Source organism: Arvicanthis niloticus, chromosome 3 (genome assembly GCF_011762505.2).
Source record: "Arvicanthis niloticus isolate mArvNil1 chromosome 3, mArvNil1.pat.X, whole genome shotgun sequence".
Classification (NCBI taxonomy): domain Eukaryota; kingdom Metazoa; phylum Chordata; class Mammalia; order Rodentia; family Muridae; genus Arvicanthis; species Arvicanthis niloticus.
Window position 1 is genome coordinate 83,852,408 of NC_047660.1, and position 21,726 is coordinate 83,874,133.

General features: G+C 46.0%; 1 protein-coding gene and 1 long non-coding RNA gene across 3 annotated transcripts in view; one reads left to right on the forward strand and one right to left on the reverse strand.

Moving 5' to 3' along the window:
* The window catches only part of Sh3bp5 (SH3 domain binding protein 5), a 63,753-nt gene extending 58,581 nt beyond the window's left edge, over positions 1-5,172 (reverse strand). Inside the window, exons 1-2 of the mRNA XM_034498793.2 lie at positions 4,784-5,172; positions 3,052-3,114 (exon numbers count right to left, since the gene is read on the reverse strand). Coding sequence (XP_034354684.1) covers positions 3,052-3,114; positions 4,784-4,927 — 207 coding nt within the window. The 5' untranslated portion in view covers positions 4,928-5,172. The remainder of the gene's footprint in view (positions 1-3,051; positions 3,115-4,783) is intronic.
* Positions 5,173-5,411: 239 nt separating this feature from the next.
* On the forward strand, positions 5,412-14,691 carry LOC143441766 (uncharacterized). Of its 2 annotated transcripts, XR_013109439.1 has the most exons (4): positions 5,412-5,598; positions 7,602-7,715; positions 13,981-14,026; positions 14,496-14,691. It is a non-coding gene; the product is annotated as an uncharacterized LOC143441766 (long non-coding RNA). The 2 variants fall into 2 exon arrangements; XR_013109438.1 differs by lacking the exons at positions 5,412-5,598; positions 7,602-7,715 and adding an exon at positions 8,019-8,157.
* Positions 14,692-21,726: the final 7,035 nt, after the last annotated feature.

Here is a 21,726-nt window from a genome sequence, read left to right on the forward strand (position 1 = left end):
CAACAGCGGTGTCATCCCATGTACCCACCCCCATGCTTGTCGACCCCTCCCCCAAGTCCTGAAGATTGAGCTCAGGGCCTTGGGCTTGTCAGTGAGCATTCTTCCTCTGAGCCACACTGCCAGCCCCCACGTTAATTATTTTGTTACGGTGGTGAGTCCCTGTTGAATTTATACTACTGTGAATATTCCGGGTTAAACAAAATGTTACCACTAATTTCCCCTATGTCTTTTGTAATTTTTAATGTAGCAGCTAGGGAGTTTTTAAATTGCTTCTGTAGCTTATTAATATGTCTCTGAGTCAATTCTGGTTGTAACCCTACCAGGGGAAGGCCACCCAACAACACAACCCAGACAGGCTACCCCACATAAACCCTCAGCTCATACCATTCAGCCGTGAATCCTTGGTTGTGAACTTGACTACATCAGGAAGTAACTAAAACCCAAGTGGCTGGGTACACCCGTGGGGGGCTTTTTTCTAAATTAAATCATGTAAAGAGGGAAGACCCACTTTTTAATCCAGACTGCTTCTGAGGTGGGAAGATCCCCCTTTCATCTGGCCACACCTTCTGCTGGCAGCCCACAGAAAGAACATGGAAGGAGGAGGCTTGCTCGCTCTCTTTGCCTGCTTGCTCTCACTCTTGATGGCAAGCCCGTCCCTTCACTGGCATTAGAGCATGCTTCTTTAGGATTCCAGTGTGTACTGAAGATCAGCTGAGACATCCAGCCTTGTGGACTGAGCAACTACTGGATTCCTGAACCTGCCATTGGTAAACAGCCATTGTTGGACTGGTTGGATCACAGCCTTTAAGCCATTTTAATAAACCCCCTTTCTGTATAGAAAGAGAATCATCCGATAAGCTCTGCTCCTCTAGAGATGCCTGACTAATGTGCCCCGGGCTCCAAATGTGCCCCAGAGCCTAGCAGGAAACACCTGTCCGGTGGCTTCCTGTGACACACCAAATCTGTGGAATTCGGAAATCAGGGCTAAAAAGAATTTAACAAAATGAACCAACCTAACTCCCAGAAGGCAGGTGCCACGAAGACCGAGTTATGGGGCTATGAGACATCTTGTTTCCACCCAGAATGGTGACCAACAGTGGAAAAGCAAGCAAACCAGGACAGGCAAACCAGGACCCATTATCTCTCTTGGAAACCGGAACAGAAAGCCAGACCACTCTCCTTGCCATCTCTAGCTCTCTGCCTCAGTGGTCCCTGATTACTTTTCTTTCTTCTTTCCTTTCTTTCATGAGACAGAGTCATTTGCCTCAAGTTTGCTGCTTGTGACTATGTGACCTTCAACTCTTGATCCTCCTGCCTCTGCCTCTGCCTCCCAGGTGCTGGGACTACAGGAATGTACAGCATGCCTGGCCAGCCAGCTGTCCCTGATTTCTGTTCACCCCGGGTTCACAAGTCCATCGGTAGAGTGCTTGCCCAGCATGCATAAGGCCCTGGGCTTCATTCCAACACTGCAAACATAAACAAGCCAAACTTTCTGCTCAAAACAAAACACATTCTTTCCAACTTGTCTATGTACATTTGGGATGCACAAATGAAAGAGTCTGCAGTAGCTGAATATAATAGCACAGGCCTGTAACGCCGGCATGGAGAGATGAATCCAGAGTTTAAAGCCATTCTCCACTACACACTGAATTTTCAAGTCAGCCAAGACTACAGGCGAATGTTTAACACACACACACACACACACACACACACACACACATATGCATGGACAACTTATGGCTTCCAACTGCCCAGCATCTGGACTGTTGTGACAGAACCATATAAAACCTAAGAGGAAATTGGCAAAGATTTGTTTGTTTGTTTGCTTGCTTAATGCATTAGAAATGTGAGGTTCTGAGAGGTTTCAGTTGCCCAACTTCACAGTTCTCCAATTCCTTATGTAGGTCAGAATAGGAGTTAGTGATAGATAAACCTTCATACAGCCAAGAGAAACTTTAGTACACACTGCCACCCACACATGGACCTGTGAGTTCCAAGACTACATGTTATCAGAAAGCAGGCTGCCAGTGAACTCCAGCGAAGTGTTTTCCTATCCCTCTGCCACACCCTGGCTCTGAGGGGCCCGATTCTCTGCTTTCTCCTTAGGCCTATCTTACTCTTTTTACTATAGAAATAGGTTCTTACGGCAGCTCTACAAAGTCCCTCAGCCCTGACAGTCACTCACAGGGGTACGCTCCCATTGGCTAGTTACCCCAACCACTACTAGAAATTGGTAGCTTCTAAGAACCCCAACTTGTTTACAGGAAGACTGGAACATTCTCAAGTTCAAATCAAGATCTTATCTCCCGCCGGGCGGTGGTGGTGCACGCCTTTAATCCCAGCACTTGGGAGGCAGAGGCAGGCGGATTTCTGAGTTCGAGGCCAGCCTGGTCTACCGAGTGAGTTCCAGGTCAGCCAAGGCTATACAGAGAAACCCTGTCTCGAAAAACCAAAAAAAAAAAAAAAAAAAGATCTTATCTCCCAAAATTTTTTCCAGCAATAAAGCCCTTTCCCAGTCCAAACAGCTTTTTGTTACCATTAAGATAATTACATTCTTCACACTCAGACAGTAAAGAAATGAGCGGGGAAGCAGAAAGAGAGGTGAATTCTTAAGATGGGAAGTAAAATATCTGACTTAAATCTGAGGGAACCATAACAGTTCCAAGCATAAATGGAAGAAGCCACCCTAAATAAAATACTGAGAGATGTAAACTCCATTAAAGAGTTTGGCTATATTGCAATTCTTTTAGCCTTTCCACAGATACAGGAATAGTTGGGGCTTAAGCATTAGTTAATACTCTGCTCAGCCCTTGATTCTGGCCCCAATCGAGCCTCCATAATGAAAAACAGCACATGAAATTGGATCCACAGGCATCTGCCCACAGCAGGACTGCGGTGTACTTTACTGTCCAGCCGGCACACGCTGTTGCTCAACATCCAAGCAGGGGCCTCCTGCACTCACCCTCCAGCTATTAAAACAAAATTAACCAGCCCAGTGTCAAAGGTGACTGACACTATTTCACCCTAGAACAGTGCCCCAGCTCTCTGTACCTCAAGTTCAGTCTCCCGTCTGTTGATATCATCCGTGGATTGATTTAACTTCTCCAGTTCTCCCTAATGAAAAGAGAGAGGGAGAGAGATTAGAAGGGCTAGCCTTTTGTTTCTAGGGTAACTTAGTTTACAACTGGAAAGTCATCCCTGAATGATGCAAGTCGGTTCGTTCTTCAAGAAAAGAAAACAGCTAAGCTAAAAGATAAAGCCGTCGGCATTTCTAAAACCTTTTGCAGACTGTGTCCTTTTTTGACATCTTTAAGGTTCTACAGATTTATCTTTCCCTGAAAGGTTTTTGTTTTGTTTTTGTTTTGTTTTGTAAACTCACCTGTCACAAACAGTAACTTAACCCAGTCAAAACAGCACCCTTTGCTGTAGGAAAGAACTTTTCGAGGAAATCAGTACAGGAAAATGTGGCCACAAGGAATCACAAGGCTGGTGCAGCGGGACAGAGACAGACTTCAGCGTTAACTCACTAATGGCTATTTCCCTATAAAGAGATGATTTTTTTTTCTACGTGTGCACTATTCACCCTGCCTAACTGGGGTGTTGTTAACTGGCTTTAATCCTACCTCTTTTAAACATTTGCAATCTAACATTTTATAAGAAGTAGCCAACATGAGTTATCTCATCTTTATTCAACTCATCTTTGCTCTGTGAACAAAGGTCTTGTTAACAAAATTCCACACCAAACCCACAAGATTCTGTAATCCAAACCCAGGGTCTGAATTAACAGAATAACCAATGAGACGGTTTTCTCACTGATCTTTAGTGTGTTAATTTGACAAAATAATTAATTTAAGCCAAACTGGTGAATTAATAGCATGCTCTTTTTTTCTTTATCTGTGCACTTACAAGCAATTATTGGATCCAGAAATTGCAAACCATACTTAATAGTTTGTTTTTTTTTAATGATTTATGGAAAGGGTACAAAACAGGTCATGGAAAGGAATTTGCTTTGTGCTTAGGAAGGTGAAGAGGTTAAGCTGTCACTCCTGGAAATTGTTTTTTAACTATCTCTCCTGGAAATGGAGGCACAGAAAGCCAGGCTTTCTATTTTCCCTGCCTCCACACGTCGGCTTTGCGCATCAGCTGTCCCTGGTGGGTGTTCACACTGACCTCACAAGGAAAAGGAGGGTTTTAAACAGTCTCAGGCCAAGTGCAATACCGTGCCAACAGTGGCAACGACGCCCACCATGTGTTGACAATGAACCAAAAGAGGAAGGTGGCCCACGATAGGCACCTCTGCCAGGTGAGGGCTCACGAGACGCCCCGCACCAGTGCAGCCCACACCACAGGGGCAGGCGACAACCACCTTGTCCTGCTGGCCCACCACGACGTCTGCATCCACACAGCTGGGATAACGCTGCGCCGAAGCCCCGGGGCTGTGCAGTGCTCCACGCGTACCCCGACTCCGCTCGGGGCCCCCGCCCCCTTTTTCCTTTGTTGTAATCCTCCTGAACCACTGGTCCTGTTGTAGGGACCCTCGGGTTGGGCCGAGGGTCTGCAGGGATCCCCGCAATAATCAGGCCGCGTTCACGCGGGCACCGAAGCCTGCCGCAGGGAGAATGTGAAATGGGTGTCCCAAGCCTTGGTGCACCTTCTGGATATAGGCAGCCCCCACCCCGCGACCGCGAACACGCGAGGCTGTAAGGCGTGTATCTGTGTAGACGCCAGACTTCCACGGCAGCCCTGGCGGGGTGCGGCTGTGGGCTCCTGTCACGCATCCTACCTGGATCCGGGGGTCCACCTCTTCCTCCTCCTCCAGGCCCTGTTCCATCCTCTCTTCCTCCTCCTCTTTCTCCTCCGCCTCCCGGGCAGGCGGCGGGAGCTCCGCCGGCTCCTCAGAGCGGCTCCGTTTCATTGCGGTGTCCATGTGGGCAGCCGAATGCTCTGCAGCCCGGTCGCAAAGTGCGCGGTGGGATCGGAGCGCGCCGAGGGCCGCCTCGTCGCCGCAGCCCGGTAGGTCTGGGCGCGCAGCGCGGCCACCCCGGGTGCTCCGCCGGCGGGTGCGGAGTGGCAGAGGAAGTGGGCGCGGCTGCCCCCTGTCTGCAGCGGCCTGCAGCACACCGCGCCCACTTAGCCCAGGCCGCCCTGATAGCCTGTGTCACTCGACGCTCTGTCACAAAAAGCCCAGTGCCCTGGAGTCCCAGCCATGGCCACTAGGAGAGGCGCCGCCCACTAGCTCCCCAGGCCGCGCGTGGGCCGTCTTAAGCTAGCTTCCTCCCGTCTCCAGTGAAGCAGATCAAGGCACAGAAGGAAAGTTTAGGTGATTTCCATTCTCCAAATCTACCTTTGTGTCTACTTGGTTTCACAGAAAAGGGAACTCTACAGTAATCTTGTCTGTACAGCAGATAGACAGATAGCTTGGTCCAGCCACCGAGTGGACATCCAAAGCCTGGAGCCTGCTGGGCAAAGCTCAGCAAGCGAAGGCATGAACTCTTAGGGCTTACCTGGATATCCTGAATGCACGAAGAGCCCATGGAGCTGGGTAAAAATTTAATGGATCCGGCGGCTTTTTAAAGAGATTGCACTGCCTGCTCGTGGGTAAGCTTGACCAGTGTAGGAACTATGTGGTTCTGCCCAACATCACCAAGCTAGAGCCTGCCTAGCCAATGGGGCATCACAAAAGAGCTAACAGTGGAAGGATTCTCTGTATGGTTACAGGTGCCAGGGCCACTGTGAGGTCAGGGAATACCTGGCCATATGCCCTGAGCAAAGTGGGCACTTTGTAGAGGGAAGCTGAGGTCCATCCATGAAGTTTGGAGGACAGATTTGCTTGAGAGGGGAGTTCTCAGGAGCCTGTGATCAAAGTAGAGGAGTTGCTTCTGTCGGGTCCCCCCCACCCCCCAGAAGCAAAGCAAAGGGGTTACTCTTGGGCAAGGTCCCACTCCTGATTGCCAGAGACGGTGCAGGTGTGTGCCTAGGTTTATTTCTAAAGAGGCCACACCTGTTTGTTCCTGGTACCTCACTGGCCATTCTGGGAGAGATGATTTGAAGTTCTTTGCTAAAGATACAGTTACTTTTGATTTCCAATGATAAGGCTGGAACAAGATGGCCATTAAGGATCAGCCTACTGGGTAGTCTCTACTCAGGGTCTCATGGGTTAAACTGGGTTTCAGCCAGGTTGTGTTCCTTCTGCAGGCTCTGAGGAAGAATGTCATTCAAATTCATTCAGTGTTGTTTAACTTGAGGTCTGAGGGTCAGGTTTCCTTGCTGACAGCCAAGGCCAGGCAAAATAACCCTAGGGGGTATCTCCCCTCTTTCTCTTGTACTGGTCTTCAAAGCCAGCACCAGAGAATCTCACTTGTGCCACAGGCCTCCCATGCTTCAATCTCTCCTTCTAGAAGAGCCTGACCCCATTTTCCCTTTCAACAGTTCCCCTTATTAGGTCCGTCTACTGACTTCCCATTCACTCATTTTGTTTGAAACCTTAGCCCAGGCTGGCATCAAGCTCTTATCAGCTGGGACTGGCCTTGACTTCGATATTTCTGTGTCTACCTCCAGTGTGTTGCATTTTAAATCAGGCACTCCTCCTGTAGAACTCACTATACAGCTCACACGGTATATATAGTCACACTGGCCTCCGGCTCCAAAGCACTGAGATTATAGACACACACACACACACACACACACTGAGATTATAGACACACACACACACACACACACACACACGTCACCATTTGACTCCCCCACCCCCTTCTTTTGGGGGTGGGAGGAGACTGAGTTTTCTATGTAGCCCTTGCTGTACTAGAACTTGTTCTGTAGACCACGCTGGCCTGAAGCTCAGAGATCTACCTGGCTGTCTCTAGTGGTGGGATTAAAGGTGCCTAGCTGGCATTCTTCCCCCACCCCCCCATCAAGCTCATTACCACATTCATAGAGTGACAAACCCTTTATATTACAAGTTCTTAGACATATACAGGGGTAACCCCACTAGGCAGCAGGAAACAGTTTACTAACTACTCCACATACTGAGGAAGGACCCTTGTTGGGCAGGGCTGCTGTGTCAAAATACCACAGCTTCTAAATGACACCCACTTCTGATTCTGAAGGCTGGAAGTCACAGAACAGGATGCCAACAAAGTCAGGTTCTAAGGAGGGCCCTCCTGGGCTTGTAGACTTCCAACTGTTCAACAAACTTTCATATGTCAGGAAAAAAAAAAAGTTTTAGAAAATCTCTGGGGCCTTTTTTTTTTTTTCTAATAAGGATATTATTCCCATTTGCTCAGACCTCCTACCCTCCTGGCTTTATCACTCCCAATGCTTCAATGGGACCCAAAACCTCCAGTTTACAACCTGAGGCAAGCCCCAGAGCATCACAAGTTCTAGACCAGCCTGAGTTACACAGCCAGAACTCAAAACAGCAGGTGCTTACCCCTCCCCCAGCACCCTGTGGGCTATTCAAGGTTGGCGTATTTCTGGCTGGGGTCTTGTTGGCCATTTTAAACAGTTTGAGCTTAACTTTACAGTTTGAAATGCCCCGGGAGCTGGTTAGATAAAGTGTGCTGTGCTGAGCCTTTCCTGGATCTGTGTTTTGGCATTTTCAGGAAGCATCTACAGCCTGACCATAATGTGCCATTCATGGAGAAAACAGCTTTCTAATGCTTTGTAATCTGTCTCAAGGATGACAGTCCTTGCCAGGCTTTCGGAGGCTCTGAGAGGTGAGTGGTCTGTGTCAAAGTGGCGCTGCTTGGCAGGGCTCCAATCACCTGCCTCACAGTGTGGGCAAACATGCTATTAGGCTTCCGATGTGGAGCTTTCCCAGACAACTCAAAGCTAGGTCCTGATACAAGCAGTGTTCTGAGGTGGGGCTTTGGGGAAATGATCCAAACATGCAAGTTCTGACTCCATCAGTGGACGGATCTATAGATGAACCCAGAACCTGACTAGACTGTTGGAAGGTAATGCACCTGTGGAAGTTGGAGGCTAGTTGAAGAAAGTGGGTCACCGGGGAGCGCATCTTCCTCTTACTCCTCTCTGCTTCCCGGGTCACTGTGAGGTGACCAGCCCCCATCATCTGCTCCTGCAACCATGATGTTCAAGGCTTGCCTCAGGCCCAAGGTAACAGAGCCAGCCAACCATGAACTACAACTGGGAACTAAGGTAAATCTTCCCTTATTTCCCTCATGATTTGTCACAGTGATAATCAGGGGCTGGAGAGATGGCCCTGGGTGATGTTCTAGGGCAGTGCTTCTCAACTTCCCTAATGCTGTGAGCCTTTAAAACAGTCCCTCATGTTGTGGTGGCCTCCAACTATGAAATTATTTTCATTGCTATTTCATAATTAACTTTGCTACTGTTATGAATCATAATGTAAATATCTGATATGTGCCCTCCCCAAGGGGTCTCAACTGATAGGTTGAGCACTGCTGCTCCAGGGGACCTAGATTAAATTCCCAGGACTACATAGCAGTTAACAACTGTCTGAAGCTCCAGTTCCAGGGATCTGATGCTCTCTTCTGGCCTCTGTTGGTTAGAAGGCACACACGTGGTACACAACATACATGCAGGCAAAACACTTATACACATTAAATAAAAAAATAAATAATTTTTAAAAGTCTGATTAACATAGGTGGGATGCCTTAGTCAAAATCTTGAGAAATGCTTTGCTTAAAGATTCCATTGGTGCCAGGCAATGGTGGCGCATGCCTTTAATCCCAGCACTTGAGAGGCAGACGCAGGTGGATTTCTGAGTTTGAGGCCAGCCTGGTCTACAGAGTGAGTTCCAGGACAGCCAGGGCTACAAAAAGAAACCCTGTCTCGAAAAACAAAAAACAAAACAAAACAAAAGATTCCATTGGTGTTTATTTTTATTGCCCTGTAAAGGTTTGTTTAGCCCCACACAGTGGGGGAAATATGCCACCCGTGTTTGCAATCTGCCTTACTACTTCCTCAGGATGTAAATCTTTCTGGATAAAACTCAGAGTCTCCATGTTTCCCCATTAACCTTTAAAACAGTGGAAGAAATCTGGGAGGGGGGCAACAAAGATATGTCAGGCCAGGCTTGTGCTGGCCTAGTCCTCTAGTCCACACGGCCTGTGTGGGATGAAGTCACCGTCCTCTGTGACCCTCACCTCTGCAGCGCTGTTACATTGCTGTGCCTGTGTCACCCACGCCTGATGTCCAGCAAACAAGCTGAGCTCCCACAGAAGGACCCTCCCTTGGTCCTCCCCTCAGGGAGCTACGCCTCCGGCTATCTCCATTTCTACCCACTTGGATTGAGTCACTAAACACTTAGTGGCAGTTCTGTGCCGCTCCAGGTGCCACATTTCCATCTTCAGGAGGATGGCTGTGCTGAAGGGTCCTTGGACTCTCTTTCACTAAAAATGTCTTTTTCATGCTAGGCAGGGTAGCACGTGCCTTTAGTCTCAGCAAGGTAAGAAACATTAAATATTAGTCTTTTTTTTTTTTTTTTTTTTTTTTTTTTGAGACAGAGTCTAGCTATGCAGACCAGGTTACCCCTCACAGAGATCTACAAGCTTCTGCCTCTTGACTGTTGGGATTAAGGCACTCAGCTAATATCTGTAAAGCACTCTAAAGCTTTTAAGTACAAGGAATTCAGATCTTATTCATTCTCTCTCTCTCTCTCTCTCTCTCTCTCTCTCTCTCTCTCTCCTCCCTCTCTCTGTTACCTTGTAAGATTTTATTATGCTTATTTCTATCCCCCTATCTTGTGATATCTTAATGCAAATGTTTGAATTCCCTCCCATCAATAAAATGTTTGTTCACATATATCCCATTCTTGGAACTTAAGCAACCCACCTTTTCCCAATCTCCTTAATTTCCTTTAAAACTAGCCGATCTTGAAAGACTGTAAGGTTGGACCCCAGCTAATGGGAGACACACACAGTTATTATCTGCCCTGGTATAAAAACCAAGGACTGGAGGGATGGCTCGGCAGTTACAACACTGGCTGCTCTTCCAGGTGACTCAAGCTCTGTTCTCAGAGCACATGGCAGCTTTGACAACCTCTGTCCCAGGGGGATTTGACTCCTCTTCTGGGCTCTGCAGACACTGCGTGCATGTGGTACACAGACAGAACATGCACATACAACATGCAGATAAAATGGACCTGGAAACACTTTTTTTTTGTTGTTTTTAAGAACTTCCTATCCTGACGTGCTTGCTAGCCCATTTTGGACCTTGCTGTGCCCTTTTTGCAAAATTAATGCCCTTGCTAAGGCATGTTCCCTTTGCGTGTTCCTCTGTGTGACCCAGGAATTGTTACAGCAGTATTTAGGAAGCAGAAGCTGGAGGGTTTCTGTGAGTTCCAGACCAGCATGGTCTACAGAACAAGTTCCAGGGCAATTGGGATTATAGAGTGAGACCTTGCCTTATTTTTTTTTCTTCAAAATTCTGGAATGGAAAAACCATGGAATGGGTGGTAGGGTGGGGATGTGATTTCTAAGCATTGTGACTAAGTCCAGTTTAAGGCTACAGCTGGTCCAGGCAGGGAAGGTGTGGCAGCTGGATAATGAGTATGCTCACATCTGGACAGATCAGAAAGCACACAAGCAGGATGCCAGCGCTCAGCTGATGTGCTCCTTTGCCCCCTTTTATTCAGTGTAGGACCCTAGTTCCTAGGACTGTGACACCTACTCTCAGTGTGGGTCTTCACTCAGTTAAACCTCTCTAGAGATTGGCCAGTGGTGTGTCTTGTAGATGATTCTAAATCCAGTCAAGTTTATCATAAAGATTAGCCATCACAAATACAGATGGCAGGAAGTAAGGCATCACTAAGCTGTCTGTTCATGTATCCACCTGACAAATACTTATTGGGTATTTAGCATCTGAATACCCTCAGATGCCAAGTGACTTCTGTGATCTAAAGACATGGACTCACCACAGTTATAGAGCCTGCATCGTATTGCAGAGTCAGACAATAAAAGAAAAACAACCTACATCTGGTGTGATCAATGCTGAAGAGAAAAACAAAGCATGGAAGGGTCAGGGTATGGAGAGGCCATTGTGGTTAGAACATAGGCTCTTAGCATGCCCAGACAGGAAGGGTATTGAAGACAACCCACTTGTGCCCTACCGTTCAGTGAAGACCACTTTAGTGACTGAAGCATCGAGTGCAGAGTCCCGAGATGGCAGTGTGCTAGGAGAAGAAGAGAGTGGGGAGAGCAAGGAAGAGTGCGTGTAGAACAGAGAGCAAGGCAAGGGAAATCCAAGACCTGCCACTGGGTAGACTATGCAGTGCCTGGACATGACGGTGTAAGGAATTCAGATTCTATTTACTTTACATACATGTGTTTATTTATTCATGTGTACATGCACATATGCATGCCATAGTACACATAGAGGCCAGTGAACCCCTCACAGGAGTCAGCTCTCTCCTTGTACTATGTGAGTGGAACACACAGTTTATCTGGTATTGGCTGTTGGCAGAAAATACCTTTGCCTGCTGAGCTATCTCAGTGGCCCCTATATTTTATTCTAAATGAATGATCATATAATGCATCTAGCTGTATAGATGAAATTCTCTGTGACAAGGCATATTGATGAGCCAGGCAGAGAAGGCTCAAGGCCAGGCACAGAGCCATACCCAGGTAACATCCCCTGAGCCTTGTAGACTCCATGTGAGATGGGTAGGTGGATAGATATAATAGATATAAATATAGATATCCCAATTGCTGGTTCTACATTCAACTGGGGCTCTATACTCAAAGGCATCTGTTTACTTCTGTGATTTTGTAACATCAGTGTGTTACCAAACTGCCCTGCACTGTGACCACTGCCCTTCGATGAGAACTTTCATTTGTGTTAGAAATTGAATTAGACTCAAGTCCCTTGACTCAAATGAAGGGCAAGGCGAGTGTGGAGGGTGTGTGGACTTGTTAATGGGTGTGTGCATGTATTTGGGTGCATGTGTCTATGTGGGTAGGCATACACATGTATGCACGTGTGTATAGAAGCCCAAGTTTGAAGCCCCTTTCCCTGACTGATTTTCACCTTTTATTTTTTGAGAAGAATCTCTCCCTAAACAAAGCTCACTGATTTGTTAGGCTGGTGCAAAGCCAAGACTTGTGAGTGCAGACACTAGGCCCAGCCTGACTGCCCTCCACTCTGGATGATATTCTATCTGCTCAACTAAAACTCAGCTACTTGTTCACTTGACCTGTGCCCTGGTGTAAATTCTTACCCTCCAGGAACCCAAGAACTGAGACTGCTTGAACTCAGGGTGAATTCAAAATGAGGCATCCCTCCTCTCTACCCATACCCCTGGACTGGACTCAGAAAAACACTTTTAAAGCCTGGTTGGTAGTTCGTGCCTGCAATTCCAGCACATCGGAGGCTAAGGTAGAAGGATTGCCTCAAGTACAAGGCTAATCTGGGCTACCCAGAGTTCCAGGTTAGCCTCAGCTACAATGGGACATCTTGTCTCAAAACCAAACAAATAAACAGCTGTTCAGATCTTTCCACATCCTAAGGAGACCTGAAAGATATTTAGAATGGTGCTGGGGTCCTGGAGACAGGAATAGGTTCCATAAAAAGAAAGGAAATTCCACTCCTGGCAAACCAGCGAGCCCAGCACACTGCAGACACTATGCTAGAATGGGTGCTGAGAGGGAAGAAAGCATCTTTGCCCCTGATAGAGAATGACTGACACATGTTCCCTTCAGGTAACAGGAACAGGAGGAAAAACTATGTCCAGATCATAGCAAGTAGTATGTCTGGCCAGAGGTCTGCCTAGGACTTGAGAACTAAAGCCCACCAATGGTAAGGAAGCCAGTTCAAGAAATCCTGGTTGGGTGTAGTGGTACATGCCTCAAATCCCAGTACTTGAGAGCAGAGGCTGAGGCAGGTGGATCTCTGAGTTCTAGGTCAGCCTGTTCTATAAAGTGAGTTCCAGACCAGCCAGGGCTACAAAGTAACACCCTGTCTATAGAATATAAATCAATGAAAGGTTTGAGCCAGGCGTGGTAGCACACAATTGAAATCTCAGCACTTGGGAAGCTAAGGTAGGAGGGTGGCAGGTTCTTATGAGCCCGGCTATACAGTAAGGTTCTAGCCCTAAATGCCTAAAGCATTAAAGTAGTAATAATGTTTATGGGCTAGGGACGGTTCGGGGTAGAGCACTTGCCTTCCATGCACGAGGCAAGGAGTCTACCATGAAGATCAATTCCTAACAAACACCACACACACACACACACACACACACACACACACACACACGAGAGAAAGAGAGAGGGTGAGGATATTAAGCGCAGACTTTTGTCTTTGTTTTTTGCCCCAAGGTGTGCCAGCTGGTCCCCAGATCTGATTGGCTACACTACTTTTCAGTGGCAGGCAGACTCATTAGGGTTTTTGGCTTCCTGTGTCTATTAAGAAACACATATGTCCTTGTAACAAAAGTCATATTTCTGTCTTTGCCTGTGTAGAATCGTTCTGCTGCTTGTGAAGATGTACAACCCCGAGTCCCTCACAAATGCTCAGTGAGCCTCAGTTTCTTTGTCTGGAAACTGAAGATAATAGAGTCACTTTGCAATTGTGCATTGGAAATTATCTAGTGCATGCAAAGGTGTGTGTAAACTGATTATGATAGATATATGGTAGTTTGAGCTGGGCCGTGGGTATCTTATAACCCCAACATGAAGAAGGTAGATTCAGGAATAATAGGAATTCAAGGCCAGCCCCAGCTATATTGTACATCTGAGGCTAATCTGGGATACATAAGATCTTGTCTCAGAAGGAAGGGAGCAAGGGGGGGGGGAGGGAAGGATGCTTTAATAAGTATAGTCTCTGTGGAAGCCAGGGATACTGACATATGCCTATAATCCTAGAATTTGGGAAGACTAAAAGCCAGAGGATTTCTGTGAGTTTAAGGCCAATCTAGGCTGCATAGTGAGGTGAATTCAATGCCACCCAGAGCTAAATCTTGCTCTCAAAACAAAATCTAATTTCAAGTTATGTTCTATACAGATATGAAAAAGTCACAATGGATATTCTGCACAATGCCAGTTTAAAGGTAAGAGGAAGGAGCACGGAGATCAGATCACTGAGCTTCTAGAAGGGCCGAGGCTGCTTTCCAGCACATGTCTCATGGCTTATCTTATAACTTCCTGTAACTCCAGCTCCAGGAGATATGACATATCTTCTGGCCTCCACAAGTACCTGAATACATGTGACATATACTCACTCATAAATAAAACTGAAATTAAATGTTTAGAAAAAATAAATTCACTTCAAAAAAAGAAATATTTTTGAGCCAGTGGTAAGTAGCGGTACACACCTTTAATCCCAGCACTCAGGAGGCAGAGGCAAACAGGTTTCTCTTTGAGTTCAGAACCAGCCTGGTCTACATATTGAGTTCCAGGACAGCCAGGACTATACAAAGACTCTTTCAAAAAATAAACAACAAAATCACTGCTAAAATGTTTTTACTGTTTTGGAGTCCCTATTGACATTAATTTTTTTGCTTTTTGCTTTTGAGACAGGTTCTCAACTACGTAGCCCTGATGTCCTGAAACTTGCTCTTGACCATCTTGACCTAGAACATTCAGAGATCCATCTGCCCTACCTCCTGAGCGCTGGGATTCAAGATGTGTGCTACCATGGGTAGATACTCAGGTGACAGGCCACCTGCTGACATCAGTTGTCTCCCATAAGTGGTGCCATAAGGATACTGCACCTTTGCCCCACCTGGTGTTCTCAGCTTTCCCCAGACTGGTTCTCCTCACTCCTGTGAGGTTTCTCCACTTCTACCCTTGACCTCTGTGGCTTTGAGGACATCATGAGAACTGCTCTACTGTAGAAATAGCTTCAGTTCTAGTTTGGACTGGTTTGATGCTTGGCTTTGAATATTCCTGCCTCGCCTTAAACAACAGGGAAAAAGTGCTGTGTCCAAGCTTTCTTCTTCCTCTTCCTCCTCCTCTTTCTCTCCTAGCCCTATTCCTCCTCTCCTCTCCTCTCCTCCCCATCCCCTACATAGGGGATCAAAACTGGGGCTTCACACATTCTCAGCAGGCACTCTATCACTGAACTACAGACTTATACTTAAAATTTGTAAAAAGTTTATTATAAAAAATACCACACACTGAAATTACCCAGAAGTCTATACACCTCAGAAAACGTCTGCAGAGTTAGAATGCCATTCTCAACCTGGGGAGCTTCACACTGGATTTCACACTTTCCCTATTGAATATAATTCTATGTGCTTATTCACCAGTCTTAATTTGGGTTTCATTGCTGTGAAGAGACACCATGACCATGGCAACTCTTATAACAGAAAACATTTCATTAGGGCTGGCTTACAATTCGGAGATTTGATCCATTATCTTCATGGTGGGAAGCATAGCAGCATGCAGGCAGACACGGTGCTGGAGAGATAGCTGAGAGTTCTACATCTTGATCTGCAGGCAGCAGAGAGAGACTGTGTACTTAACACTGGGAGTAGCTTGACCATAGGAGACCCTAAAGGCTGCCCCAGTGATACTTCCTCCAATAAGACCACACCAATTCCAACAAGGCCACACCTCCTAGTAGTGCCACTCCCTATGGGCCAAGCATTGAAACACATGAGTCTACGGGGTCATGCCTATTCAAACCATAACCACCAAACTGAGAACTCCATGACAGGGTTAAAACTTGGAAAAGAATTAGCCTTGTAATCCACATGTGCACTGGTTTACAGATATGCATATACATTATAGGCAGGATCTGAGTAAGGACCTGAAGGAGAAATGGGTTTTGTTTTGTTTGTTTTGCTGAGCATCTTTCTAAGTCAAGGTCTTACTGTAAACCCCACAGTTTGAGGCTCGTCTCAAACTCTCCTCCTGAGTGTTGCCGTTACAGCGATCCCAGCATCCCTTTCTGGAGTACCTCTAAACACTACAGCTTAAAGCTGACTGAATGTCAGCCAGGATCTGCTTGTAGTTTGAGGACCAGAGAGGACCTTGTAAATGGAGAAAAGCTCCAGGTTAAGAAAAAAAGATGTTCAAAGTAGATTGTAGAGACCCATGGTGAGGCCTGAACCCAGGTTAGAAACAGAAAAGAGGAAAGCCGGATGCACCTGTGAAGGAGGCAGCCTGGGGTAAGGCAGGCACCCAGGCAGAAGGCCAAGGAGAGAGCTTTCTTCCTCAGCATTCTGGTAAGGGCCCTCCTCCCCCAGAAGGAGGATGTTTGTGCAGGACTAGAAGAGATACCTGAGGAAATCAACAGTTGGAGTCAGGACACCTGCACCCCAGGGCATGACTAAGCCAGAAAGGGGAAAAGCAAAACAACAGTCACTTTCCACAGGGGAATTTCCCAGAACAACCAACAATAACTGAAAAACCAGTCACCTGCCTTCCTTCCTGCCAAGTTGACAAGGACTTCCCTGACCCCCTTACTTTGTATGTTTAGGAAGAGCTATAGCGTGGCATTTCCAGGGAAGAAAAATATTGTTTTCAGGTGCTACATCCACAGAGCAAATGCCCTTAGAGTGGGAACAAGGTCTGAAGCACCAGAGGCTGGCCTCAAACTCAAAGCCATTACCTCTCTTGAGTCTTCCAAGTACGAGGGTTACAGTTTGAGTCATGTGTATCATGTCGTGTGTGAACACTGTGCACAGCAGCTGAGCAACTTATATAAATGAATGGCCATTCATCTTAGAGAACGGTTTTAGGTCCACAGCAAAACTGAGTGGAGTATAGTTCCCCTATCCCGACCACAGCTTGGCCTCCTCTACCTAGACTCAGCATTATTTAGATGGATCTCCAAGTGTAGCCTGGGCTAGCCTTCAACTTACTCTGTAATTCAGGCAAGCCTCAATACATACTGTAATGCTAAAGTATGGGGCCCCCAAGACCTGTGCCCTAGAGACAAGAGAGTGCCACTATGTCACCTTGACTCCCAGATTATTTCTGATTGGTAAATAAAGATGCCTACAGCCTACAGCTGGGCAGAATTGAAATAGGCGGTACTTGGTGCTCCCCGCCTTGGGAGAAGGGGAACACTCCCATCCAAGGGAGAAGAAGGGGATAAGGAAGAGAAAGAGGGGTTAGGAGTCAAGGAAATGTAGCCCTGGGAGCTGGCCAATTAGAACTAAGAGCAGCCCAGATGACACAGTAATAACTCCGGGTTATTGATAGGAAAGTAGAGTTAGTGGCACAGAAGGCTGATGTCTGCCCAGCTCTTAGGCTTTGTAAGGCTTATTGTAAATATAAAGGCTGTGTGTCTTTTACCTGGGAACTGAATGATCAAAGGTGGGGTGCAAATCCCAGATTTGGATTAAACATTTCCACAAAAACAGTCCTCCTGCCTAAGCCTTCCCCATGCTGAGATTACAGGCATGGACCACCATGCCAACAGACATGTCTTTTTTTCTTGCTTGGATTTTTTGGGGTGTGTGGGTTGTGCTGTGGGGTATTACTGTACAGAAAATCAGATCACTCTTGGTACTAGACAGTCTTTGGGCTTTATAGATATAATAATCCCTACACTTTGGATATAGAGGAATTGTCCAGAATTTAAAGCTAGCCTGAGCTTACCTCAAAAACAAGCTGGGCATGGTGGCTGTGCTAGCTAGTCTTATGTCAGCTTGACAGAAGCTAGGCTTATCTGAACGGAGTGAACCTCAACTGAGAAAATGTCTCCATAAGGTCCAGCTGTAAAGCATTTTCTTAATTAGTGATTGATCAGGGAGAGCCCAGCCCACTGTGTGTGGTACCATCCCTAGGCTGGTGGTCCTTGGTTTTATGGGGAGGGGGGCAGGAAAGCAGGCTGAGAAAGCCATGGGGAGCAAGCCAGTAAGCAGTAGCCCTCCATGGCCTCTGCATCAGCTCCTGCCTCCAGGTTCCTGCCCTGTTTGAGTTCCTGTCCTGGCTTGCTTCAATGATTATGAAAGTGTAGGCCAAATGAGCCCTCTCCTCCCCAACCTGCTTTTGGTTTTGGTGTTTCATCACAACAATAGAAACCCTAAGACAGTGGCATATACCTTTAACCTCAACACTTGGGAGGCAGAAGCAGGTATATATAAGGGTAGTTTGTCTACATAATGGGTTCTAATGCAGCCAGGGTGACATAGTGAGACTGTGCCAAATATTAAAACAAAGAGAACCCAATCTATGGATTCTGATGAATGTCTAATGACCTTTTTCCTGCTGCTGTTAAAAACAAAATAAAACAACAACAACAACAAAAAAAAACCTGACTAACAAACTTAGGTGAGAAAGGGTTATAGTCTGGTTATATCAGAGACATAGGGGTTGCAGGAACTTGAAGCAGCTAGTCATGTGACATCCACAGTTAGGAGCAATGCATGAATATTATGTTCAGCTTGCTGTCCATTCTTACACAGTCCAGAGCCCAGCCCATGAAATCACATTGCCCACATTCCGAATGGTTCTTCCTACATCAACCAATGTAGTCAAGATGACCTCCACAGATGTGCCGTCAGGCCTACCTGACCTAGACAATCCTTGGAGACTCTCTCTTTCAAGGTGATTCTACATTGTGTCAGGTTGGCAGTTAAACACCTCTCCCCTCCATTCTGTCATACAGAATATTTGCACTGCCTTAAAAAAAAAAATCTCTAGTCTCTGGAGCACCAGGAGTCCAGCCAGAGATGACACTGCCAGGTAATTGTAAGAAAACATTTCCCAAGCTGGACGTGGGAAATGGCCAGGCCCAATAAAGCCAAGAGGCAGAAAGTCCAACACAAGAGAAGACCTGCGAAACAAAAAGACCATTGAGCAGAATAACCAGAGGAAAATTCCCTAAAAGCCTAGACTGGAGGATTCACCTCACAGCCAGACACACATCCTATCATCTCCAGGACCCACTCATGATGGGGTGCAAGAGTTACCAGCAAGATGGACAGAAGCCACAAACTGTGCTGTGAAGCCAGGTGCTCTGCCCCATCCTGCTGTTCTCCGAAGGGGACCTCTCCCTAAACAGCCTGACGAATCTCACCTATTTGCCCTGGAATCATATAAGAATTATTTATATGATTAATAAAAATAAAATACAGCTTGTGCCAAAAAAAAAAAAAAAAAAAAAAAGTCCTAAGAGCAGTTTTAATTCCATCAAGCCTGTGGTCACCAACAGGTACTGTAGACAAAGTTGAATGCTGACTACTTTGTAGACTAGTCAGATGGCTTCGTGGATAAATGTTAGCTGTGCAAGCATGGGATCTAAATCAGATTCTCCTGCAGTAAACAGCAGACTGTAACTCAATTCTCAAGTTGTAGAAGACTCTTGACCATAGTTCAAATGATTGCAGTACCTAAAACCCAACCACTCAGATCCTACTTCCAATCAAAGCAAACCCATTCAAGACCCCAAGGCCTTCCCCAACTGTCATTCTCCATCCATGACACTGTCGTTCTGCCAGCTACTCCTAGTAGCTTTGGTTCAATAACTGTAATAATCAGATGGACCCACAGCAGTAGATCATCTCTTCTGTTCCTTCCCAAGGAGAGGATGTAATTTCCTCATGAAAAGAGATAACCTTTAGGATTTGTTCAAATCCTCATTTTCTATCCCTAGCCTCCAAATGGCCTGGCTTTTCACAGTGTTCACTTCAAACACCTGCATTCTGAGGGAACCAGCATAATTTAATTGCTATGGCATCAAAATAAAACTCATTGAGTATTGATTATTAAAAATATTCCATGGGGCTGGAGAGATGGCTTAGTGGGTAAAGTGCTTGCTGTGTAAGCATGGTGATCTAAATCTTCGTCCTGTGGTGTTGGCAGTGCAGGCAGATTCTCAGACCTGGCCAGCTAACTTTAAGCTGGAGGTACATTCTGGTTCACTGAAATATCCTATCTGAAAACATAATGTGGACAGCAATGAAGGAAGACACCCAACATACACATCCGTGTAGGAGCACAGATACAGTCACAAGCATGTGTGCATGCACAGATGCAAAATAAACTTCATAGAACCAGAGGGGGGGAAAGAGGGGGAGAGGGAGAGAGAGACAGAGACAGAGAGACAGAGAGACAGAGACACACAGAGAGCGAAGAAAAATGAAAGAGAAAGACAAAACTAAGTTTCACAGGACTATGGGGAACTCATTTTTAAAAAAGCAATGATACTCCTATCATTGGAGGGCATGGTAACAGTGAATTCCATGTCGTCTCTTGCTCTCCCTCACTCTCTACCTCCTCTGTTCTTAAATAGCTTTTCTCCAGGAGGTTGAGTGTATCCTATTGAAAGAGTTAAACATTTTTAAATCTTCCACAGATGGAATCAAGAGTGCAGATCAGCTTGTTCTGCTCTCTGGGTCCTAGGAAACTATCTACAAGACAAGATAGATTGAATAGGGTTTGAGCTGGGAGTTCAGGTCATCGTGCCTGTGCACCTTGGATACCAGGAACAGAACTGACCACAAGACAAATTAGATAAGGTTTGATATTTCCCCATGACTGTTCCTTGAACCTGTCATGGAAGCTGCACACTGGACAGGTGCTTTCTATAGATACTTAATCATGATCCCCCCCTCGTCCCCCTGGGTTGCGGTTCTTCCTTTGAAAGCTCTAGCTCTTCTCTAAGTGGGGGTCGTACTTCATTGCTTGCCTCTGTGTAGGACAGGCTTGAAGTGCAGCCTCAACTCATTGAAATCAAATATATCTCGTGTTAATTGCATCAAGTTCGGTGTCTTGCAGTTATTGGGGTGGCCATGAATTCTCTTGGGCTGAGAGGGAGTTTCTCCCTTCCTGGCGGGCCTTACACTATCTCTGACTCATTCTGTCAAATCTTTCTATGATTTGTCACTTTGTCAGCCCTTCAATTAGGCATCATTGTTTCAGATTAAAGTTGTATGCTAAGGCTGTGTCTGTATTCCAGGTGTGTGGCCTGTCATTGATGGCCCTAGGAGGTCTTTGATGTTATCCCTTGCCAGAGAAGCCATGTTGTTGGATTAAAATTTCTCTATGGGTTGGTTGGTTTTGCTTTGTTTTGTTTTGTTTTGTTGAGACAGGGCCTTACTATGTAGCTCTGGCTGTCCTAGAATTCACTATGTAGACCAGGCTAGCCTTGAAAACTCAGAGATCCTCCTGCATCTGCATCCTAAGTGCTGGTGTTAAAAGTGTGCACCACTATGCCCAGCCAGCATCCAGTTTCTTTTTCATTGTGTCATTTAAACTCAGTCCTGGCTCCTGGAACCACTGGTCTACCTTCTGTATCCATTGTTCTGCCTTTTCTAGAAATTGTATAGCAATGATATCATACCATATGCAGGCTTGTAACTGGCTTTTCCTACTCAGCATAGATTTTGAGGTTCATCCTTTTCCACAATGCTTTTATTCTAGTACTAGGGGGGATTTTTAAGATAATTTCTCAGTAAATTTCTCTGAGCCTAGTGAAGTTGCCAAGGTTAAATGAAAGCATTCTGGAAGGCATATTTCATGCTGGGACTTGATTATGAATACACTGTGTGATCTATCTTCTACTGAAAAAGAAATTGACTGTACTGGCAAAAGGACTATTCCTTTCCCCACTACGAGCCCTGTTTGTCTCCAAAGCTCTATAGTTTATACACTATGGTTCTCAGTGCGCACCAAATTTGATATTTTGTACTCCCTTTCCTTTGCCATGGAGTACTTTTAAAAATAACGGTGATATGCTGCCTCTCTGATATCCATCTCATCACCTGGAAACCGAAGAGATTGTAGCCACTTTTTTTTATGGAATTTAACACCTCAACAGACATTCGTTTATTAACCGAGATGCATAGTCTTG